The 26,414-nt window shown below is 39.5% G+C and overlaps 1 protein-coding gene across 1 annotated transcript in view; it reads left to right on the top strand.

Annotated features, from left to right (window-relative positions):
* The window catches only part of LOC103032132 (uncharacterized), a 214,680-nt gene that overhangs the window by 76,148 nt on the left and 112,118 nt on the right, over positions 1–26,414 (top strand). Inside the window, exons 22-27 of the mRNA XM_049466411.1 lie at positions 1,372–1,429; positions 2,238–2,430; positions 2,560–2,850; positions 19,739–21,197; positions 22,694–22,867; positions 23,319–23,486. Coding sequence (XP_049322368.1) covers positions 1,372–1,429; positions 2,238–2,430; positions 2,560–2,850; positions 19,739–21,197; positions 22,694–22,867; positions 23,319–23,486 — 2,343 coding nt within the window. The remainder of the gene's footprint in view (positions 1–1,371; positions 1,430–2,237; positions 2,431–2,559; positions 2,851–19,738; positions 21,198–22,693; positions 22,868–23,318; positions 23,487–26,414) is intronic.

Raw genomic sequence — 26,414 nt, 5'->3', positions numbered from 1 at the left:
TAAAAAGTTCAGTATGAAGTGTCAATATTTTGTGTGTCCACCATTATTTTCCAGAACTGCCTTAACTCTCCTGAGCATGGAGTTTACCAGAGCTTCACAGGTTGCCACTGGAATACTTTTCCACTCCTCCATGATGACATCATGGGGCTGGCAGATATTAGAGACTTTTTACTCCTCTACCTTCCACTTGAGGATGTTCTATTGGGTTTAGGTCTGGAGACATGCTTGGCCAGTCCATCACCTTTACCCTCAGCCTCTGCAATAAAGCAGTGCTCGTCTTAGAGGTGTGTTTGGGGTCATTATCATGCTGGAACACTGTCCTGCGACCCAGTTTTCAGAGGGAGGGGATCATGCTCTGCTTCAGTATTTCACAGTACATATTGGAGTTCATGTGTCCCTCAATGAAATATAACTCCCCAACACCTGCTGCACTCATGCAGCCACCGACCATGGCATTCCCACCATAATGCTTGACTGTAGGCATGACAAACCTGTCTTTGTACTCCTCACCTAATTGCCACCACACATGCTTGAGATCATCTGAACCAAACAAATTAATCTTGGTGTCATCAGAGCATAGGAAAGGGTTCCAGTAATCCATGTCCTTTGTTGACATGTCTTAAAGCACACTGTTTGCGGGCTTTCTGGTGCACAGACTTCAGAAGAGGCTGTTTTCTGGGTTTCTGGCTTTCAATCTCTGCAGCAATGCTGACAGCACTTCTGCACCTATCTTTCAAAGACAGCAGTTGGATGTGACGCTGAGCATGTGCACTCAGGCTGTTTGGACTTCCAATGCGAGGTATGTTCTGAGTGGACCCTGCTCTCTTAAAACGCTGGATGATCTTGTCCACTGTGCTGCAGCTCAGTTTCAGAGTGTTGGCAATTTTCTTGTAGCCTTGGCCATCTTCATGTAGCCCAACAATTCATCTTTTAAGATCCTCAGAGAGTTCTTTGACATGAAGTGCCATGTTGGAACTTTCAGTGACCAGTATGAGAGAATGTGAGAGCTGTATTACAAAATTGAACATACCTGCTCCCTATGCACACCTGACACCTAGTAACACTAATGAGTAACATGACATTTTGAAGGAAAATGACAATCAGTCATTAATTTGGACATTTACGGAAGCAGTGTCGTTAGGGTGTACACACTTTTGTTGCCAGAGGTTTAGACATTAATGGCTGTATATTGAGTTATTTTGAGGGAAGAATACATGTACACTGTTATATAAGCTGCACACAGAAATGTTGCTTTTGCTTAACAGTTGTTTATGTTTTTTAGTACTTTGTTTTATTTCTGGATGTCTATAACGTTACTTCACAAAAAAAAACAAGATTTATTGTAATTGCACAAATGTGTTTTAATTGCAGAGGACAAACCGGTTACCAGCATCAAAATATTCCTAAAGATCTCTCCAACGTTCTCAGTGTAAGAAAATTTTATTTTAAGCAACAGTTTTTATCAATGGATATACATAAGTCATATTTTGTGTACTGTGTAACATCTACTGTAACATTAGCTGTAAAAATAACATCCCATGAAAACTTTTTCCGTATTTTAACGATCATTGAGAGATTATTTAAATTTTCAAAAGTAATTTGTACAAAGTTTCAGAATAATTAAACTGCTTCATAACAAGTGTCTTTATTATCTAGTAGAGCACACTTTTTCACTTATGACTTGCTGATGCACCTCAACATACCTGAAAGAATCTTGCACACAGGTGTAGTATTAATATAAATTCCACTCCCAGTAAAATGGAACAGTAAGTGATTTGAACAGTTCAACACTGAAATCTGAAAAGTTTTTTCTGCTATCCCCAGGACATATGAGTGCTTAAAATGGGTTTTAGTATATTCAGTTTCTATACACTGTGTGATAGTCTGTGCCTATCACATCCTGCAAATATGGCAGCTCTTACAATCCATGAATATCGTTCTTATGATTGTATACATGCATACCACTGATATGGTGAACTATATTATTTATAACATACTAAAGGCAACAGCCAAGGAACATGTTGCACTGTGTTTATAAATCTTATATCAATCAAATCAAGACATTTCTGCTGTCGGCTCAGTAATTATTTTGTTCGGAACCTTTTTAAAATTTGTTTTACCTAATTAAGAGAGACATAATAGAACTAGTAATTATATATAATTTGAAAAACATACAATATTACTTATCATTTTTAATCATTTAATTAATTTTCATACATGTTTACCTTCTGTTTTAGGATCTTGAGAACAAAATGACTGTGTTTATGAAGCACGAGCTGGAAATGTATAAGAAATGTCTGAAAAAGGAAAACACACCTTACTACAGAAAGGTCAAGCAAATAAGGTGGAATTTAAAACAGACAGTTCTTAATATGACACTGGATTTCCTGAAACTGACGAATAATGAGGACGTTGCTGCTGCACTGCAAAGTAAGAGATTAACAAATATCAAAATATGATAATTAAACACAATACTAAATATGTGATCACAGCATGATTACTGTCCTGATATAAGACACTTTTACATGTTTTTTATTGTGTTTTATAATTATTTATCAGATGAGCTGATAGGAATTATACAGCGTCCACTTAAAGAAGGAATGAAAAATAAATATCATCATGTTTGTGAAGGAATTACAAAGCAGGCAGAATCCACCAGTATGAATAAGATCTACACAGATCTGTACATCACTGAAGGCGGATCAGGACACGTCAACCACGAACATGAAGTGAGACGTATTGAGAAAAATCAGATGCAGCAAGAGGTACAGATTGAATGCAGGAACATGTTTGAACTTTTACCTGGACAAGACAGACCCATCAGAACTGTGCTGACACAGGGAGTTGCAGGTGTAGGAAAATCATTCTGTGTGCAGAAGTACATTTTGGACTGGGCTGAAGGTGAAGAACATCAGGACATCCAGTTCATATTTCCACTTCCTTTCCGGGAACTGAACTTGAAGAAAGGACATCAGAGTTTGATGGACATCATCAGTTTTTTCTTCCCAGAGACAAAAGGCCTGATATTAACAGACCAGAACAAAGTCATGTTCATCTTTGATGGACTGGATGAATGTAAACTTCCTCTGTCTTTCCACAAAAATAAGAGTCTGAAAAATGTCTGTGAAGCAGCTCCACTGGATGTTGTAATTACAAACCTCATCAAGGGAAATCTGCTTCCCTCAGCTCAGATCTGGATAACCACTAGACCAGCTGCAGCCAGTATGATCCCTGCAGAGTGTGTTGACCGAGTGTCAGAGGTCCGCGGCTTCAATGATCAGCAGAAGGAGGAGTACTTCAGAAAGAGAATCAGTGATCAGGTTATGGCTAACAAAATAATTGACCATATCAGAGAATCCAGGAGCCTCCACATCATGTGTCATATACCAGTCTTCTGTTGGATCTCAGCCACTGTGCTTCAGAAAATTCTGGAAGAAACAGAAAATGAGGAAACACCAAAGACACTGACAGAAATGTACACATGGTTTCTGATCTTTCAGACTGTGCAGGGAAATGTGAAATACATGGGAAAGAATGTCTTGGACATACCGTGGGATAAAGAGGCCATTCTGGCACTGGGAAAGTTGGCCTTTCAGCAGTTGGAAGAAAACAATCTGATCTTCTATGCAGCACATTTAGAAGCATGTGGAATTGACCCCAGTAAGATATCAGTGTGCTCAGGACTGTGCACTCAGGAGACTGGCAGATTTCTTGGTACAGTTTTCAGCTTTGCTCATCTAAGCATTCGGGAGTTCATTGCTGCATTATTTGCATACATTTTTTTCAGAAATGACAACAGAAACGTTTTTGAATCACAGTCCACATCACAGGAGAGCAAAACAACAGAGCTCATTGATTTTCTCAAGACTGCAGTAGACAAGGCTTTGGAGAGTGAGCATGGCCACCTGGACCTCTTCCTTCGCTTCCTTCTGGGTCTCTCACTGGAGTCAAATGAGAAGCTCATCCGAGGTCTGTTGAATCAGACAGGAAGTGGTTCTGACTGCAGGAAGGAAATAATCGAGTACATCAAGATAAAGTTTAAGGAAAATCCCTCTCCAGAGAGATCCATCAATCTGTTCTACTGTCTGAACGAGTTAAACGATGATTCTCTGGTTAAAGAGATCCAGAGTTACATGAGTTCAGGATGTCTCTCTGAAGCTGAACTCTCACCTGCTCAGTGGTCAGCACTGGTCTTTGTGCTGCTGACATCTAAAGAGAAGCTGGATGAGTTTGATCTGAAGAAGTTCATCAGATCAGATGAATGTCTGAACCGACTGCTGCCAGTGGTTCAGGAAGCCAAATCTGCTCTGTAAGTATCTGTTTACAAAAGGTTAATCTCATTTGATCTCATACTTTACTGAGGCCAGTTGTAATGCCAGCCAGGTCAAGATAATAACCAATTTCAAGATAATAACCAAAAAACCTAAAACTAAAATAATATGTGCACAATAATATTCATTATTTATCAAACCAGATACAATTCTTTTCCACCAGACCTACCAAGTTTTCTGGACAGTAGTGGTGCTTATGAAAGCAGACATCACAGCAGTTTCAAGACAGTGACATCTCTGTTAATACAGACATTCCATAGATTTTGATTTTACCATGTTGAATTTTTTATTTGAAACATTTGTCTTCACAGTTCCCATCATTCTGAGAATCTAAAGAAAAAGTGAGGATTGTTCTGATGATTTACAAAATCACCAGTACATTCTTTCTTCTTAATAATATTCCACACTATTTTGGTTATCCCAGTGTTTAACTGATCAACCAAGTCATTTTATGGCTGCACTAATTCAATAATAAATTATTTGGTGTTGTTATCACATGTTCTTGTACTTACTAGGAACATTTAAGGCTGCACATAAACTGTGTATTAATCTGTGTGGATTTTTATTGACAGTCTTTGAAACAAACCTGAATAATCATAAACACAAATCAACAAAATATTATTGTGCCCTGAAATGAGTGGATAAGGTTGCAATTTCAACATGGTGTTACCAAAATGTATACAAACACTTAAATTAAAGTCTCAGTGTCACACCTGGCGATGAAAGCACTCTTTTCTCTCCCACACTCAGCTCTGCCTGCGATCTGCAGCCTCTGGACTACATTGCACAGAATGCACCACACACTGACATCACACCCAATCCCGATCACATTACACAGGACATGACACTTCCAGGAAACAGGTCACCTAAATACTAGCACTATATAAAGGGGCTCATTTGATCTTAGTCTTTGCTGAGTATTGATGGTTTATCCTCGTACAACAAGTTTTTCTATTGCCTGTGTTATGCTCTTGTTTTGACCATTGGTGTTACTGTTTATCATGATATAGCAGGTCTTTGACAGATGTAAATCAAAATCTACTTTATAAAATAAAGTATAATAGATGGTCAGACATGCAAAGGTCAATACCAGTAAACAGCAACACCAATGAGATAACATTGACTTGATTTGACCTGATGTTAAACTATGGTGCAGAGGAGTTTACTTGTTAAGAATGGCCCCTCTCACCAGATAGCAGTGTTGTACTCATAAATCTCACTATGACTAGATAAAACGCAAATGTTTTTTACTTGAATTTTATCAATATGATTCAATTTAAATGGTTGCAATATATCTCTTTGTTTATGTTATCGCAAGTCAAAAGCCCTACACTGTGATCTGATATTTAAAACATTTGTTGAGTACTATCAGTATCCCTGTAGGATTTTATTATAATCATTTTAAAAGCTACAGTGTGGTCAATGTGTTTTATTGGTAAACTCTATAACTCTATAGTGTAAAATTTCTTATTAATTTACAATGTTATCATAACAAAATTAAGCGACCTCTAACACTTTAATTTTAGGCTCAGTGAATGTAACCTGACAGAGAGAAGCTGTTCATCTCTGCTCAGAGTTCTCAGCTCAGAATCCTCTACACTGACTCTACTGGATCTGAGCAACAATCCTATACAGAACTCTGGAGTAGAGCTTCTCTCTGAAGGACTGAAGAGTCCAAACTGTAAACTGGAGACACTGAGGTGAGTTTATCTCCCAATGTAATGGTTTAATGGTTATGGATGTACAGTTATAAATTCAATTAACATGTTAATCCTGTACTGTGCTGCCTTGACAATACAGTTTTTTTTGTTAATCTCATGTGTGAACCTAACACTGGTAAGACATGGGTAATGAACATAAACACTGAGAAATTGTCTGTAGAATTGTCTGTAGGCTACTACAAACTAAATGTGATTTATTCATGATTTATTATTTCATTAACACCTTAAACTGGAATCGTTTGAAGTGTCACTTCCCTTTCACAGAAAGCAGTGTTTAGTATTTGTTGAGGAATTATAAGTATAAGAACAGAATTTTTAGGGATTATTCTTTGTGATATTATATTTTCCTTTTGTCCCATTCACAATTATACTTCCAAGCCAAGGCTCCATTACTGTACAAACTGCACTAGTGTCATCATTTATTACAAGAGTCAGTCAAATGTAACTATCCTAAATAATTATTAATGTTTTATATTCAACATTTGTGAGAATTAGTCTGTTTTCAGCAAGGTGGTGACTAGTGAACAGACCAGTTATAATATTTTATAATAGGTTTTACTGAAAAATCAAGCTGAAAGAAACACTTGTCTTTTGTCTATAATATTTAGGTATTTTGGTCAATGGTTATACATTTTGCTTTACATATATAATCATTATTACATAAATAAGTATTAATAAATATATAAATTGCTATTGTTTGCCAAATAATTTAAATAATGCAAGTTTCTGCCCTACATTTCTGTAGGTGGTTTTAAATGAAAAATGTATTTTAAGCTTAGTTAGTATATTTTAAACTTGGGTTTAACCTTAAAGAAATAATGTTCTTCTCTAAAGATGTAAAAATGAATTGAAATTTAAATATCAGATAACATCAACAATTTTGCACATCACAGCAATGGCTGTAATTGTAGAAAACCATGAATGTTTTGTAGCAACCCCCAATGAACAAATTGAAAATGTAATGTAAGTTGGCAGTTGCATAGTACCAAATTTCATCTTACACTCTGACAGGACTTTTAATGTATGTGTTTTGTAATGGGTGAAAAAGCAAGTGGTGGAGGAGCTATCGGGGAAAATAAACAGTTTCCTGCTTCTCTGGAGGCACACACAACACACCATGTGTGGGGTAGAAGATGTGTTTAATGAGGCAAAAGCACCCCGGCATCTCACTATTACTGTCCGGATAACTTAGGATAGACACAAGAAACCAGAGGCCATGCTACAGCTAGCACAGAGCACCAAAACTCTAGCAAGCAGGTGCAGTAGTACAATACATGTAAAACCACTGTTACACTTTCTAGGCATAATAAGCATAATAATAAATTAGAAGTTCTTTACCAATATTCTTTTTGCAGGCTAAATAACAGCAGTATTACAGAGGAAGGCTGTGCTGTGTGGGTGTAAGAATTTTTTTTAAATATAGGATCATGATATTTTTGCCTGCCCTCTGATATTGCCTTGCCATGTTTTGACCTCTGGACTGTTCATCTACCCTGGTATGTTATCTCGTTGGTGTTGCTGTTCATCATGATATAGCAGGTCTTAGACATGCACAGATGTAAATCAAAATATACTTCATTAAATAAAGTATAAGACAAAGGGATGGTCAGATAAAACAAGGTCAATACCAGTAAATAACAACACCAACAAAATAACATTGACTTGATTTGAAATGTTAAACTATGGTGCATAGGAACATGTCAAGGAGAAATGTCTCTGTCTCAAACATTATGAAGGGTACTACATGTTTATATGCCCTTTTATGCATTTTTTCTGATACTTAATAGCATATAAGTATGTGAATATCAGATCATGATATTTTGTTTTGCAATACTGTATAAAAAAAAAATCTGAATTGATGTTAATTATTAGTTTACTTGTTAAGAATGGCCCCTCTCACCAGATAGCAATGTTGTACTCATAAATCTCACTGTTATGACTAGATAAAAAGCAATTTTTTTACTTGAATTTTATAAATATGATTTAATTTAAATGATTGCAATATATCGCAATTGAATGAGTCATAAGCCCTGCCTCGTGATCTGTATCATATTGCCAAGTTCTTACCAATTCACAGCCCTTATAATTATAAACTAAATATGTTGATGTGTGCATTACACAGGAAACAAACATTGCATCTCACTTGGTTACACTGGGGGCATATTTTGGGAAGATGTGAAAAGCATAAATTGATAAATTGATATTTGATACTTGAATATCAGCAGTATTACAGAGGAAGGCTGTGTTGCTCTATCATGAGCTATTTGTTTAAATCCTTCACACCTGATTGAGCTGGATTTGAGTGAGAATAAACTTAGAAAATCTGGAGTTATGAAGCTTTGTAAACTACTGAACAATCAATTCTGCAAACTGGGATGGGTTGTGATCACAAAAAAATAGCATGAACTTCATCCAGATGAGCTCCTAAATTGTATAACAAAACAACATACTTTGTTTCTAGAATTGCCGACTGTCGTATAACAGAGGAAGGATATGCTGCTCTGGCTTCAGCACTGAAATCAAACCCCTCATCAACCCTCATGGAGCTGGATCTCAGAGGAAACGATCCTGGAGATGAAGGAGTGCGGCTGCTCACTGATTTAACAAAGAATGAAAACAGTAAACTGAAAACACTGAGGTGCACTGCCTAATACTATAAAATACTAAATCTGAGGAACCAGCCTGTTTTAGAGGGTTTAATATGACCCAGTAAATGTTTGTAATTAACAGAGATACTTTTTATATGAATTATCACTTGCAAATCTCTTACAAACAATTCCATTTAAATTATAAAATGTGTTTGCTTTGTTTAATACTTGTTTAAAACCATGTATACATTATTGTCAGAATAAGAAGGCTGTGTTTTTTGCTTATTTAGACTGTCAAAAAGTGATGCTGCAGAAGAAGCCTATGCCACCTTTACTGAAGACCTAGGAACAAATTCTTTACGTCTGAGAGAGAGGGATCTGAAAGGGAAAATACGAGGAGATTCAGGAGTGAAGCAGCTCTCTGATCTACGGAGGGATTCACAATGTAGCACTAAGATAGAACTAAGATATGTAAGGTATGTTGTGTGATCCATTAGTATAATGTTTTAGGGATTGCATTAAAAAAAGTGTTTTTATTCTGGGCAGACTAGGGCTGCACTATATATTGCTTAAGCATCGTCATCTTGGTGTGCACATGCACACAAGTAGTAGATACACAGTTTTCTCAGTGAGCTGTGCTTTATCTGGCTGCTGCTGAGAAGGTTGAGGGGAGGGGCGGGCACGAGGGGGAAGGGGAGCGGGCGTAAACATGAGGTACCCGCATGGCCGCAGACAGCATGTCCAAAGCTGTGCACCTCAGTTCCGCACAGTTTTGCGCAGATATTTCAAGTTACAGCTGGAATCATGCTTTTAATCCCAGAAAAATGCTTATATTTACCTTTTAAAAGCTATTTAAATGCTTAATTATTTTTGTTTTGCTGTTTTCCTGTTTTTAGTGCTTAGCTGACTCTAAAGCACTGACTCAGCTCTCGGTGGGTCCGGATCTCTGTCCTAAGACAGCATGCGGGTGGGGGCGGGGCTGGTGACACTATGGGCCTGCATTGTGTAATATTGCAATATATATCACCTAAAAAAAACTATGCGATGTAAAAAATTTCCAATATCGTGCAGCACTAGGTCAGACCTACTATAGATAAAGTGTAATGGTTAAGACAGTGAATCAGTAAATGCATGAAATTATATATTGTTTACAAACACCTGTTTTTTTCTGATGTGCTGTTTCATTTTGTTAGCCATTATTACATTATTAACACTTGATATCCCATCAAGATATAGCAGGAAATATTCATATGACCGCTGTGAGAAACAGGTTACAAAACTAAATAGTGCTTCCTTCTGAAAATATGCAAGTAAATCATCAGTTGTTGACCCTTCACTCTGCAGACTTTAGGTTGAGCAGTTGAAGGGTTTTTTATATAAAATAGAAGAACATGGATGACATTAAAATCACAGTGGGGGTAAATTGCATGCCTTCTATAAACTTAATCAACTTGACAACAAGTGCTGGTGTTTTACTGTTGAGCAGGAAGCAATACATTTTATTAATAAATATATCTCAAATAAACATAGAAATGTAACTTTTAATAGAGAATTCTAACAAAGTTGAATGCATATTCTGCTTATCTTATCATATAACAACAAACATGACAAACCACTTTAAACAAGTGAATTAACTTATATAGGTCAGCCCAATTTTGGTTTAGACCAATGAGTTGTCCACAATATGAAAAGTCAGATTTATTTATATTTAAAGAGATGCACAGTCACATAAAAAATAGATGTTTTAAAAACTGTTTCAGGCCTACCATTTTGCTTTCCAATGAAAAATTATTTAAATATTAAATCATTTATATTGTTTAGTTTTTTATGAGTGTTTTATGTTTGTTAAAAGTTATATATTATTATATATCTGTTACGTATTATACATATCTACAGTATATGATTATGTTAGTACTGTCAGGGCCAGACAGGAATGAGACTGGTGCAGATACAATAAAATAACTTTTATTAAAGTTATAGAGTAGACAGGGGTAGTCAACAGAAACAGGGTCAGTACCAAAAATGCACAGTGTAGAGAAACCATACCATAACCGGAGGACAGTCCAGAGTTCATACACGGGTAGGCAGTATCACAGGGTAGGCAAAAATCCAGAGTACAATAAACAGTCCAGGTCATACACGGTAATCCAACACAAGGGAGCAGGCAAAAATCAAAGTCGGTAGAAAACAAAAACAGGATCATACACGGAAAATAGCAAGGGCAAGAGAAACGCTTTGTATTGTAGGATTTACCAAACAGATACTCGGCGAGGTGTGAGCGTGAGCATGGTCCTTAAATACACTGAGTAATCAGTACTCGGGACTTCCTGGTGGCGTCATGTGACGTGTCATGTGATCGGGAGTGTGTGTTGTGTCATGGAGTGGTGCGTTCTGGGTATTGTAGTTGTTACTGTGAGAATCGCAGATAGAGCTGGATGTGGGAGACACAGACGTGCTTTCAGCACCAGACATGACAGTACCCTCCCCCTGAGGAACCGGAGCGGAGGCAGAACGGGGCCGACCCCGGCGACGACCACCCGGCGGACAGGGAGTACCGGCGGGAGGTGCAGGTGTCGGAGCGGAGGTGCCAGACAGACGGGGCTCACCAGAGCGAGAAACCCGACGAGTTGGAGCAGAGGAGGTCGGAGGACGCTTGGGACGTCCACGGGGCCTAGGAGCAGGCTTACCAGGAAAACGAGCATGAAACTCCACGAGCAAGGCAGGGTCCAGCACGTCTTTGGCAGCCACCCAACAACGCTCCTCCGGACCATACCCTTCCCAATCGATAAGGTATTGGAGCACACCCCCACGTCTGCGTGAATCCAGCACCTCCCGGACAGCATACGTGGACGACCCCTCCCCCTCCACAGCCGCGGGTGGAACATCAGCCGGTGCAGCGTCAGCGAGCGGACCCGGGACCATAGGCTTGAGGAGAGATACATGAAAAGAATTATTAATACGATACTGAGGGGGTAACTCCACCTTGTAAGTAACTTCATTAATACGTGACAAAATCTTAAGAGGACCAATAAACTTAGGCAGGAGTTTTCTACAACTACCCTCAAACCTAAAGTCCCGGGTAGAAAGCCACACCCGATCTCCTGGTTGGTAGTCTGGGCTGTCACCACGGTGCTTGTCAGCACGCTCCTTGTACACACGCAGTACCTCAGAGACTTTACGATGCGTGTCTTCCCACACCTGCTCACTGCGCTTCATCCATTCATCCACAGCCGGCACATCAGTGGACACCGCTGTCCAGGGAGCTAGAGGAGGCTGAAAACCCAGAACACACTGAAAGGGGGTGAGGCCAGAGGTAGTATTAACTAGGGAGTTTTCAAAAAATGCCTTCCACACACGAGAGGTAAATTGAGGACCACGGTCAGACAAAATATCTTCGGGGATACCAAAGTGTCTAAATACATGCATATAAATAGCTTGAGCAGTTTGGAAGGCAGTAGGCAGAGCTGGGAATGGAATAAATTTAACCCCTCTAGAGAAACGATCAACAACAGTGAGAACTGTAGTATAACCCTCAGATACAGGCAGATCAGTGACAAAATCAACAGCAATATGCGACCAAGGTCTCTCAGGTACAGGGAGAGGTAGTAGCTTACCGGCTGGAAGGGTTTTAGGCGTTTTACATTGCGCACAAACAGAGCAGGAGGTAACGAAAGAATGAACATCAGCACGCATAGAATTCCACCAGTAACGGGCAGAGAGTAATAGTAACGTGCGTGTGACACCAGGATGACCAGAGGTTAAAGCGGAATGAGCCCAGGTGATGAGCCTGTCTCGAAACTGGACGGGTACGAACGTTTTACCCTGAGGACAGTCCTCAGAATCGGGCTGATTAGCGTTACTTTGGCGAATCTGATCGTCTAACTCCCATTGAATGGCTGCGATCTGAACAGAGGGAGGAAGAATGCGTTCAGCCTCCTGGGGCTGGGATGCGCTGTCCACAGTGCTGTAAACCCTGGACAGCGCATCAGCTTTAGTGTTACGGTTTCCCGGACGGAACGAGATCGAGAAGTTAAATCGAGAGAAGAAAAGAGACCAACGTGCTTGTCTCGGATTAAGTCGTTTAGCCGTGCGGAGGTATTCCAAATTCTTGTGATCAGTATACACAGTAAACGGATGAACGGACCCCTCCAGCCAGTGACGCCATTCTTCTAGAGCTAATTTCACAGCAAGAAGTTCCCTATCCCCTATCCCATAGTTACGCTCCGCAGGGGAAAGCTTGCGTGAGAAGAAGGCTACAGGAAACAATTTGGGTGGCGACCCACTACGCTGAGAGAGAACCGCGCCAACACCCGATTCGGAAGCGTCCACTTCCACTACGAAGGGCAACTCGGGATTAGGGTGCCTAAGTACAGGGGCTGAAATGAACGCAGCTTTCAGCTCACAGAAAGCGCGATCCGCTTCGGTTGACCACTTCAGGATTTTAGCAGCCCCTTTAGTGAGGGCAGTAAGGGGCGCAGCAATGGAGCTAAAGTTACGGATGAACCGCCTATAAAAATTAGCGAAGCCAAGGAATCGCTGGAGTTCTTTAATGGTCTGGGGCACAGGCCAATTAGTAACGGCAGTCACTTTCTCATCGTCCATCAGGACACCGGAGGAACTGATAACATAGCCGAGAAATGTGACCCTTTGCGTGTGGAACTCACATTTCTCGGCTTTGGCAAACAGGCTATGTTCTCTCAGGCGTTGGAGAACTTGGCGGACATGCTGTATGTGTGTGGGGAGATCTGGGGAATAGATAAGGATGTCGTCTATAAAAAGGACAACAGTGTGATTAATTAGGTCACGAAATATGTCGTTCATAAAGGACTGGAATATGGCTGGGGCGTTAGCAAGACCGTAACTCATGACCAGGTATTCATAGTGGCCGTTGGTGGTGGAAAACGCTGTTTTCCATTCGTCACCCTCCCTGATGCGAATGAGGTTATAAGCACTACGGAGATCGAGTTTGGTGAAGTACACGGCATTACGTAACTGTTCTAATGCTGCTGGGATTAACGGGAGCGGGTAAGCAAACTTTTTGGTAATGTCGTTTAAGCCTCTGTAATCTATGCAGGGTCTCAAACCCCGGATGAAACCTTGCGCCAGAGCTTCACTAACATACTCTTCCATAGCCTTCTCCTCATCACGAGACAATGGATACACACGAGCTTTGGGCAGTACAGAACCCTCTATTAAATCAATAGAGCAATCATAGGGGCGATGCGGAGGTAACTCGGTAGCTTTAGATTTATTAAACACATCAGAAAAATCATAGTACTCGGAGGGAATAGCAGGGGTATCTACAGAATTAGGGCTTTCAACAGAGGTAGATTGCAAAGAGAGTGAATTTAAAGATAAACAGTTCTCACGACAGAAAGGAGACCAGGCAGTGATGTCTCCCAGGCTCCATGAAATGACGGGGTCGTGTGTCTTTAGCCATGGCGCTCCCAAAACCAGTGGATGTTCCGTGCGTGGGAGCACATAGAGAGAGAGCTGTTCCACATGTAGAAAGCTGGCCTGAAGGGTGAGAGGAAGAGTCTGCTGGGTCACAGGTTTGGAGCGTACAGTCTTTCCATCAATGGCATGGATGGGGATAGGCCTAGGGAGATCCTTCGTGGGTATGGCGTACTCCTCCACCAGATCCAGGCTGATAAAGTTCCCCTCCGACCCAGAATCTACAAGCGCTGAGACACAAAACACATCCGTTGGAGTGGTGATAATAACAGGCAACACGAAACATTTTTCTTTAAGTTCAGAAACAGGGGTACATACCACGTTAGCGCGTGGAGTACACTCCACGCGCTGTCCCAGAGCAGACGCTTGAGCAGAATTGGGCCGGAGTTCACAGTTAGCCCTCAGATGACCTGGACCACCACAATAGAGGCACAGGTGAAGGCGAATGCGACGCTGCCTCTCAGTGACGGATAGTCTGGATCGTGTGATCTCCCTAGGTTCAGAGATGGATGCAGGTGCAAATTCCGGAACTGGATTCCCGGACTGGAGTAGTGCAGGGCGAACCACAGGCGTGTGGCTAACAGCTTTGGGTTTACGGGAAAGGAGCTGATCCAGACGGATAGACAGAGTGATCAGCTGATCCAGGGTGAGTGAATCGTCCTTGCATGCAAGTTCTCTTTGAATCTCGGGGTTAAGTCCGTGTCGAAACATGGAGATGAGAGCAGGATCGTTCCAACCGCTGCTAGCGGCTAACGTACGGAACTCCAGAGCAAAGGCTGCCACAGATAGTTTACCTTGCTTCAAGGTAATCAGAAGCTCTCCACTAGATTGCCCATAGCGTGTATGATCAAAAACGCTGCGAAAAATAGACAAAAAAGTGTCGTAGCTGGATTCAGAAATGTTCTCCCAAATAGCTGTAGCCCAGTCCAAAGCCTTGCCAGACAACCGAGAAATTATAAACCCGATTTTAGCTTTATCAGAAGCAGGAGGTGAGTTGCTAAAAAACACGGAGCACTGGAGCAGAAACCCATTACACTTCTCAGTGTTACCGTCATAGACTTCGGGTTTACACACAGCGAAAAAGGGAGTAGTGGTTTCGTTAGGGCTGGCTACAGGACTAACCACAGGGCTAGGGTTCTGGGTGGATAAACCCCGGAGATGACTTATAATCTCGGCTAGCTGCTGCTGTTGGTTAACCTGGTGGCGTGCTAGCTCGTCAACAGCTTGGGTCACACCAGCGAGCGTTTGCTGGTGCTGACCTAAAAGCCGACCCTGGTTAGCCAAACCAGACTTAATAGACTCTGTATCCGCAGTCTCTGTCATTACGGCCGAGTATCTTGTCAGGGCCAGACAGGAATGAGACTGGTGCAGATACAATAAAATAACTTTTATTAAAGTTATAGAGTAGACAGGGGTAGTCAACAGAAACAGGGTCAGTACCAAAAATGCACAGTGTAGAGAAACCATACCATAACCGGAGGACAGTCCAGAGTTCATACACGGGTAGGCAGTATCACAGGGTAGGCAAAAATCCAGAGTACAATAAACAGTCCAGGTCATACACGGTAATCCAACACAAGGGAGCAGGCAAAAATCAAAGTCGGTAGAAAACAAAAACAGGATCATACACGGAAAATAGCAAGGGCAAGAGAAACGCTTTGTATTGTAGGATTTACCAAACAGATACTCGGCGAGGTGTGAGCGTGAGCATGGTCCTTAAATACACTGAGTAATCAGTACTCGGGACTTCCTGGTGGCGTCATGTGACGTGTCATGTGATCGGGAGTGTGTGTTGTGTCATGGAGTGGTGCGTTCTGGGTATTGTAGTTGTTACTGTGAGAATCGCAGATAGAGCTGGATGTGGGAGACACAGACGTGCTTTCAGCACCAGACATGACAAGTACGCATGTGCAACAGACTTAAGTGTTAGGGTACCATTTATTGATCACTTAATTTAATTACATTTTATTTCTATAGCGCTTTTTACAACAAAAGTTGTCACAAAGCAACTTTACAGAGAAAAACAGGTCCACGCCTTTTATGAGCAGCACCACAGAGATGCCAATTATCAGAGGCGTGTAGACATAGACATCAGGTGGTGCTAAAGCACCACCAACTCTGCCCTTTATCAACCAAAGTGCCCCTTTGAAACTTTTTTTAAAAATATTATTATTATTAAGATTTTGCTGAGGCCGGTTTAAAATGATCTTTTGAAAACCTGAGCGATTTAAAAACGAGTGAAAACAGAATGCCCTGAAATCAGCTTGCACACACCCGACCTCTCTCTTTCTCTGTCACGTGACCCCGCGTGGTCGCACGCAAGGCAGCTGCAGCAGCAGTTCAGTTCAGCTAGTCTTCAGCACAGAACGCACAGCAACAGATAGGCTTCTTCTCCCCCGTGTCCCACCAGCCAGGTAACATACACATCAAGTAAAATCGCACCGTTTGCCCTCTGAGGATGCTGCTTTAAAGACAGTGGAAGGTAAACAGAAGTTAACTGAAGGACTTAACAATGTATATAGTTAAAATTGTATATGTATTTTATCAGTTGGTGGTGTGACATTTTTCCATTGAAAACTCACGTTTAGAGAATGTTACAAATGAAATTCAAATTTCATTCAACATTTTTTTTTATAATGAAGTGTTCCATGTGCGCTAAAAAGTGCCCTTTTCCCACTTGCCCCCCAAAATGTCTGTGCACGCCACTGCCAATTATTGTGGCGACAGAGTGGGAAGAAAAGCTCCCTTTAGGAGGAAGAAACCTTGGAAGGAACCAAAACTCAGTCAGAGGAAGCCATCCCACTCGGGTTGACCCGCTCAGTACAAATAACAAACAACAAACAAATAACAGAACAAAACAGTACAGAGAATGAGCTATAGCTAATGTAACAGTACACAGAATTAATGTCAGCTATAGCTAATGTACTAAATTATGAATACAAAAATGTGATGGGCACAAACTATAGAGCTATGGCTAATATAGAAACGGATTCTGAGTGTGTTAATGTTGATCAGTGCTGGGTTGCAGTGGAGAGCCAGGCTGGAAACATCAGGAACAGGGCATCTCCATACATGTAAAAGAGATAGATAGAGAAAACAGAAAGGAAAGAAAGAGAAAAAAGCAGGAATTAGAATAGTTGTGTAATAAGTAGAAGGACAGGGCTGGAAACACAAATGAACACATCCAGGCAGGCCGGCCGGCCATCTCAGCACATGTGAGAGAGATAGAGAGAACAGAAAGGGGAGGGAAGAAAAAGGGGTTAGGCTATTTTTAGCAGCTCTGGATATGGGGAGAGAAAGAGAAAGGAGATGATTAGGGCAGGGTTTATATTTGCTGGATAAGCTGTAAGAAGAACAGTTAGAAGGGCAACAGTAAGAGAAAAATTACAGAAATTGTAATGAGACATTATTCAAAAGCTTGAGCAAATAGAAATGTTTTGAGTCTAGATTTAAAGATGAGAGTGTGTCTGAGTCCCGTGTATTAATAGGGAGGTTGTTCCAAAATTGGGGAGCTTTATAAAAGAAAGCTCTTCCTTCTGCATAATTTTTTCTAATAGGTGGGATTAATAACAGGCCAGCGTCTTGGGAGCGGAGTGAACATGACGGATTGGAAGGAGTAAGAAGTTCCTCTAGATAATGCGGGGCCAGACCATTGAGGGATTCATACGTCAGGAGAATTATTTTATAATCTATTAGAAATTTAACAGGTAGCCAGTGTAGGAATGAAAGAATAGGGGTAACGTGATTGAACTTTCTGGCACTCTCGCAGCTGCATTCTGAAGTAATTCATGAAGTAATTTACATGGACTTCCAGCCAACAACGCCTTGCAGTAGTCCAGCCTCGAGGTTATGAATGCATGATCTCGAGGCTGGACTACTGCAACGCGTTGTTGGCTTATAAGTGATTTTGACCAAAATAGGCCTTCTATTGGCCTTGTAAGCCTTCTATTCTCAGAAGGTTTTTTCTTTGAGCTTTAAGAGAGTTTTTATTGGAAATGTTGCTTCTGGTTTGCTTACCAGTTTTTTGTTTTATGTTTTGTTAATCATTTGTTTTATTTCTGGATTTCTATAAAGTTCCTTTACGACATCAGTTGTAAAAAAAAAAAATGTAATTGTGCAAATGTGTTTTAATTGCAGAGGTCAAATGAAGTCCACTGCAACCAGTGACCAGCTTCGAAATGTTTCTAAAGATTTCCCCAACATTCTCAACGTAAGAAATCTTTTCAATTTTTATTAATGGCTATCCATAAGTCATATTTTGGGTACTGTGTAACAGCTAATGTAACATTAACTGTAAAAAAAACATCCTATGAGAACTTTTTACATATTTTAAAAATTATTGAAAATAATGTGTACAAAGTTTCAAAATAATTCAACCTCTTCATGACAAGTGCCTTTATTACCTAGTAGAGCCCACTTTTCCCTTGCTAATACACCTCAAAATTCCTAAAAGAATCTTGGGAAAGGTTTCCAGTTTGTTATTATTTACAGGTTTGTGTGCTGCAGTTGCCTTTTTCAAATTCCACCAAATATTTTCTGTGGGGTTAAAGTTAAATTATTGTAATGACTACTTTAGGATCTTTCAGAACCTACTCTAAAAGTTTCCTCACTAAATGCATGATTTAGGATTCCTTATACTGTATTGAAACTGCCTTAACCGAAACAAGGTAAAGCAACCAAATCAGCTCCAGAGCATCACTGAGCAACCAGCATTTACCATAGAGAGTGTGATGTTCTTTTCAGCATATACTTCATTCTTTCTCCTACAGACACAGCTAACAAAACATTATAAATCTTAAATCAATTAAACCAAGAAATTTATGCTGTCAGCTAAATAAATATTTCGTTTGGAACCATTTTAAAATTAGATTTACCTAATTAAGAGAGACATGCTAGAAATAGTCATTTTAAAATAATTTGAAAAATTATTATCATTATCATTATCATTTTTAATAATTTTATTAATTTCCTTATCTGTTTACCTTCTGTTTCAAGGATATTGAGAACAAAATGATTGTGTTTATGAAGCACGAGCTGGAAATCTATAAGAAGCTTCTGAGAAAGGAAAACACAGCTTACCACAGAAAAGTCAAGCAAATAAAGTGGAATTTGAAACAGACAGTTCTTAAAATGACACTGGATTTCCTAAACCTGATGAATCGTGAGGACATTGCTTCTGCGCTGCGAAGTAAGAGATTAACAACTATCAAAATATTATAATTAAACACAATACTTAACATGTGATCACAGCATGATTACTGTCCTGATATAAGACACTTGTACATAGTTTATATAACATTTCACATGGACATCTTTAACACATTTTTTATTTTGTTTTATAATTATTGATCAGATGAGCTGATAGGAATTATACAGCGTCCACTTAAAGAAGGAATTAAAAATAAGTATCATCGTGTTTGTGAAGGAATTACAAAGCAGGGAGAAACGACCAGTCTAAAATCCATCTACACAGATCTATACATCACTGAAGGCGGATCAGGACACGTCAACAAAGAACATGAAGTGAGACGTATTGAGAAAAATCAGATGCAGCAAGAGGTACAGATTGAATGCAAGAACATGTTTGAACTTTTACCTGGACAAGACGGACGCATCAGAACTGTGCTGACACAGGGAGTTGCAGGTGTAGGAAAATCAATCTGTGTGCAGAAGTTCATTTTGGACTGGGCTGAAGGTGAAGAACATCAGGACATCCAGTTCATATTTCCTCTTCCTTTCCGGGAACTGAACTTGAAGAAAGGACGTCACAGTTTGATGGACATCATCAGTTTTTTCTTCCCAGAGACACAAGGCCTGATATTAACAGACCAGTACAAAGTCATGTTCATCTTTGATGGACTGGATGATTGTAAACTTCCTCTGTCTTTTTACAAAAATGAGAGTCTGGAAAATGTCTGTGAAGCAGCTTCACTGGATGTTGTGCTGACAAACCTCATCAAGGGAAATCTGCTTCCCTCAGCTCAGATCTGGATAACAACAAGACCAGTTGCAGCCAGTATGATCCCTGCAGAGTGTGTTGACCGAGTGTCAGAGGTCCGTGGCTTCAATGATCAGCAGAAGGAGGAGTACTTCAGAAAGAGAATCAGTGATCAAGACCTGGCTAACAAAATAATTGACCATATCAGAGAATCCAGGAGCCTCTTCATCATGTGTCATATCCCAGTCTTCTGTTGGATCTCTGCCACTGTGCTTCAGGAAATTCTGGAAGAAACAGAGAGTGAGGAAACACCAAAGACACTGACGAACATGTACACATGCTTTCTGATCTTTCAGGCAGTGCAGGGAAATGTAAAATACAATGGAAAGGATGACTTTGACATACCATGGGATAAAGAGGCCATTCTGGGACTAGGAAAACTGTCTTTTCAGCATTTGGAAGAAAACAATCTGATCTTCTATATAGAAGATCTAGAAGAATGTGGAGTTGACACCAGTAAGATATCAGTGTACTCAGGACTGTGCACTCAGGAGACTGTCAGATTTCTCGGTACAGTTTTCAGCTTTGTTCATCTGAGCATTCAGGAGTTTATTGCTGCATTATTTGCATACTTATCGCTCAGAAATGACAACAGGAATGTTTTTGAACCACAGTCCACATCCCAGGAGAGCAAAACAACAGAGCTCATTGATTTTCTCAAGACTGCAGTAGACAAGGCTTTGGAGAGTGACCATGGCCACCTGGACCTCTTCCTTCGCTTCCTTCTGGGTCTCTCACTGGAGTCTAATGAGAAGCTCATCCGAGGTCTGTTGACTCAGACAGGAAGTAGTTCTGACTGCCAAAAGGAAATAGTTGAGTACATCAAGTCAAAGTTCAAGGAAAATCCATCTCCAGAAAGATCCATAAATCTGTTCTACTGTCTGAACGAGTTAAACGATGATTCTCTGGTGAAAGAGATTCAGAGTTACATGAGTTCAGGACGTCTCTCTGAAGTTGAACTCTCACCTGCTCAGTGGTCAGCTCTGGTCTTTGTGCTGCTGACATCTAAAGAGAAGCTGGATGTGTTCGATCTGAAGAAGTTCATCAGATCAGATGAGTGTCTAAACAGATTGCTGCCTGTGGTTCAGGAAGCCACAAGTGCTCTGTAAGTATTGTAACATCTGATTACACAAATCAGTAATATGTTTATCTCATTTAATCTTGTATTTTAGTGAGGCCAGTTCAAATGTCAGTTCATGATAACCAATTCCATTTGTTAGGGAAAAAAATAAAATAAAAAAATAGCTGCACAATGCTATTCTTCATTCATAAAACCAGACACAATTTTTCTGGACAATAGTGGTGGTTATAAAAGCAGCAGTTTCAATACAGTGACTTCTCTGTTAATGTAGACATTCCATAGATTTAGATTTCACCATTTTTAAATTTTACATTTGAACACTTGTTTACACTTTTAACCTAATTTCAGGACACCATAGTGTTAAGGTAATTGTAATAATATATTGTATATTTCAGTTATCTTGAAGGGGGATTGAGGATTTTTCTGATAGTGTTTTTTTTTTAATCCACCTGTTCTTTTACGATTAAAGAGCTTATTCTAGAACATTCTTCCTTGTTAATGATGTTGCACACAGTGCTTGTAATCCCAGTGTTTGATATCTATAATGTTTTTATTCTTGTCTAATGTTGAACACTGGCAACTATAGACTCAAGGATATTTTAAAGCTAAGAAGAAAACCGAGGCACCTGTACTAATTTAATAATTAATTTGGTGACATCAGAAATTCTTGTACTAACTAGGAACAACTAAGGCTGCACATAAACTGTGTATTAATCTGTATATTATACCAAATATTATGGTCCCTAAAATGGGGGATAAAGAGTTGTAATTTCAACATGGTGTTACCAAAATGTAAGCAATCCCACACACACACACACACACACACACTTGAATTAAAGTCTAGGATGTGCACTTCAATAATGTTGGATTGACTTGATTTGAAATTTTAAACTGTGGTGCAGAGAAGCATGTCAAGGAGAAATGTCATCAACAATAAGGAGGTTACTACATGTTAATTTGCTTTTTATGCATTAATTGAAATATTTATCAGATCATGACATTTTGTTTTGCCATACTGTGTATTAGGGGTGGGCAATATGGCTCTGTATTCTTAAATCCCATTGATTAGAAAAAAATGTAATGTTTTTATAAACTTTTTTAGAAATAGGATTTATTGAAACAATTGCAATATATTACTTTGACTATGTTAACACATTACAATACATTGTTACAATATATTGTGTAATAAAGCTTATATTGTGATCTGTATCATATTGCCAAGTTCTTGATAATACGCAGCTTTAATAATTATAAACAAATGCTTTACTCAGGAAACAAAAACTGCATCTCGTGTGGTTATGTTTGGGGCACATTATGAGCACATGTGAAAAGCATAAATTAATAGTCTCTTCTGAAACTTGACAGTTTTTATTTATATTTAAATCATTTGTTTAGCTACAGTATTATCGGCATAACGATAGGATTGGATTGCAACATTATAAACATTTTAAAGGCTACAGTGTGATCAATGTGTTTTATTAGTAAACTCAATGACTGATGTGTAAAAATTGTTCTTTTAGGCTCAGTGACTGTAACCTGACAGAGAAAAGCTGTTCAGTTCTGCTCAAAGTTCTCAACTCAGAATCCTCTACACTGACTCTGCTGGATCTGAGCTACAATCCTATAAAAGACTTTGGAGTAGAGCTTCTCTCTGAAGGACTGAAGAGTTCAAACTGTAAACTGGAGACACTGAAGTGAGTTTATCTCCCAATGTTATGGTTTAATGGTTAAGGTTGTACAGTTATATATTTAATTAACACGTGTTAATCCTGTATTGTGTTCCCTTGAAAATACACGTTTAAACTTTAAGAATAGAAACATAATTGTAAGGCATAATTCCTTGTGAGATTTATAATTATACGTTGTTGTTTTTTTTCAACATTTGTAAAAATTTGTTTGTTTCCAGAAATGTGGTGATCATTGAACTGACCAGTTAGAATACATTTATAATATGTATTCCTGAGAAATCAAGCTGAAAGAGCTTTTATTATATTTATGTATTTTGGTAAATGGTTTTACATTTTGTGAAATAAACCTGTTCAAACTGATGTCAATGTTACGCTTAATTATGCATGAATGTTAACTGTAGACATTGAAAAATTTGTAGATAATTTAAAGCATAATATTATTTTGTTCTCTCTTTAGTCTTTCATCCTGCAGTATAACAGGGAATGGATATATTTCTCTGGCCTCAGCTCTCAATCCCTCATCTCCACTGAAAGAGCTGGATCTCAGAGGGAATGATCCTGGAGATACAGGAGTGAAAATCATGACAGACTTCTTACAGGATACAACTTATAAACTTAAACTGAGGTAGATTAATACATTCCATTGCATTTAGTTTTATTATTATTATTTGTGCGTTTGCTTTGTTTAATAATTATGTTTCAAATGTTAAAAATTGGCCTTTTAGGAATCAGGAGCCAGATTTAGGAATCAGAAGACAGCTTGAAAGTTGACTTTAGTTTATTCTCGTGCTGACAGAAAATCTACACAGGCACAGCTTAGTTGGTCGTTGGTGCCTCCCTGTGTGTCAATTTGTTGTTGACAGGATCTCTCAAAAACCATGTATAAATTATTGTCAGAATAATAAAGCTGTTTCTTTTTTGCTTATTTAGACTATTAAGTGATGCTGCAGAAAGAGCCTATGCTACCCTTACTGAAAAACTAGGAACAAATCCTTTACTGCTGAGAGAAATGGATCTGAAATGGAAAATACAAGGAGATTCCGGACTGAAGCAGCTTTCTGATCTACTGAAGGATTCACACTGCAGAATTAAGATACTTGGGTATGCTTTGATGAAAGGAAATTTGATGAGATGAATTTATCTGAAATTATATATTGTTTACAAACATTTTTTTTTCTGAAGTGCTGTTTTCTTTTGTTAGCTATCTTTTAATTTCATACACTTGATATCGCACTAAGATAAATCAAGAAACAATTATATGACCCCTGCAAGAAAAAGGTTACAAAACAAAATATTTTTGCCCTCTGAAAGTCAAATCATCAGTCAGACCACATAAGTTGACAAATTTAAGCTAAGCAGTCGAAGGCTTTGCTATATTAAATTGATGCACAAGCCTTACATTTAAATTATAGCAGGGCTGCCTTGCAAAGTAAATTCAGTTTACAGTGTTGGTGTTTCATTGTTGAATGGGAAGCTGAGGCAAAGGGGTTATTACATTACTGTAGCTATATAAGAAAATCTCAGAAAAGTAGCTCTGAACTCTGAAAGTAGCTTTTAAATGAGAAATTTAACAAAATTTACTATTGCATATATTGCAAATTCTGTTATCACAATCACTGCAGACAAAAAAGCTTCAAAAAGACGAGTTGACTTACACTATATTGCCAAACGTATTCCCTTAACTATCCAAGCATTCAGGTGTCCCAATCAAAATGCAAACACCTAGGCATGTAGACTGAAGCGTTAGTGAAAGAATGGGTCGCTCTCAGGAGCTCAATAAATTCTAGTGTGATACTGTGACAGGATGCCACCTGTGCAACAAGTTGTGAAAGTTAAGTGATCCATAGAGGAGACATAATCTGCACATTGCACAACTTGATTTAGGGTGTCAGTGTGTCTTTGATATCGTGAGTATACAAAAATGCTCAAACATGCTAAAGGCATGAACTAATTCTCTTGATTAATCATGGGTGCGTTTTGGGCCTAATTTAAAATAAACCAATCAGCAGCAGGTAATTTCTGGGAACAGCAATGTTATTTGATTTTGTATTGTGTTTGATTTGTATCTGCTGCCAACACACCTCACTGCCAGACCACCACATCCACTGGCATAGATTTATTCCTAAACTCCAATTTTAACAGCGTGGGCACAATGCATGAAAATAGACTGTTGATGAAGTGTAAGGTAGCAAAGACCCCACAATGCACTATGTGCAGGGTGTATGATAGGCCCCCATGTGGCCTTTAGCTTAGCTCAAGAATGATAGAGCGAGGAGAACTTCATGGAATGGGTTTTTATGGCTGATCAGATTAATCTAAGCCTCACTTAACAAAGTGCAGGTGAGCGAATACTTTTGGCAGTAAAGAGAAACACATTCACCTAATAGGCCCGCCTTTCCATAAACAGTTTTCAGTGATAAATAATAAAAAAAATGTAATAATTAAATGAGGTTTCAAGTTTTAAAGAAAGCAAGAAGCAGGTCATCCTGTTGAAGACGACATTAGTTACTTCATAGTGGGCAGTTCTGTGCATTTCAGACTGTTGAATTTTTATTTGAATATTTATTAGAAATAAATCAAGATTTAAAAAGCTAACCAAGCTTATTTTAAACATAAGTTCAAGTGTGCTATTTGGATCTGTCATGTCTGGTGCTGAAAGCACGTCTGTGTCTCCCACATCCAGCTCTATCTGCGATTCTCACAGTAACAACTACAATACCCAGAACGCACCACTCCATGACACAACACACACTCCCGATCACATGACACGTCACATGACGCCACCAGGAAGTCCCGAGTACTGATTACTCAGTGTATTTAAGGACCATGCTCACGCTCGCACCTCGCCGAGTATCTGTTTGGTAAATCCTACAATACAAAGCGTTTCTCTTGCCCTTGCTATTCTCCGTGTATGATCTTGTTTTTGTTTTCTACCGACTTTGATTTTTGCCTGCTCCCTTGTGTTGGATTATCGTGTATGACCTGGACTGTTTATTGTACTCTGGATTTTTGCCTACCCTGTGATACTGCCTACCCGTGTATGAACTCTGGACTGTCCTCCGGTTATGGTATGGTTTCTCTACACTGTTTATTTTTGGTACTGACCCTGTTTCTGTTGACTACCCCTGTCTACTCTATAACTTTAATAAAAGTTATTTTATTGTATCTGCACCAGTCTCATTCCTGTCTGGCCCTGACAAGATACTCGGCCGTAATGACAGAGACTGCGGATACAGAGTCTATTAAGTCTGGTTTGGCTAACCAGGGTCGGCTTTTAGGTCAGCACCAGCAAACACTCGCTGGTGTGACTCAAGCTGTTGACGAGCTAGCACGCCACCAGGTTAACCAACAGCAGCAGCTAGCCGAGATTATGAGTCACCTCCGGGGTTTGTCACCCCAGAACCCTAGCCCAGTGGTTAGCCCTGTAGCCAGCCCTAACAAAACCACTACTCCCTTTTTCGCTGTGTGTAAACCCGAAGTCTATGACGGTAACACTGAGAAGTGTAATGGATTTCTGCTCCAGTGCTCCGTGTTTTTCAGCAACTCACCTCCT

Source organism: Astyanax mexicanus, chromosome 17 (assembly GCF_023375975.1).
Source record: "Astyanax mexicanus isolate ESR-SI-001 chromosome 17, AstMex3_surface, whole genome shotgun sequence".
In the NCBI taxonomy this organism is placed as follows: Eukaryota; Metazoa; Chordata; class Actinopteri; order Characiformes; family Acestrorhamphidae; genus Astyanax; species Astyanax mexicanus.
This window is presented reverse-complemented; position numbering and strand designations above follow the sequence as displayed.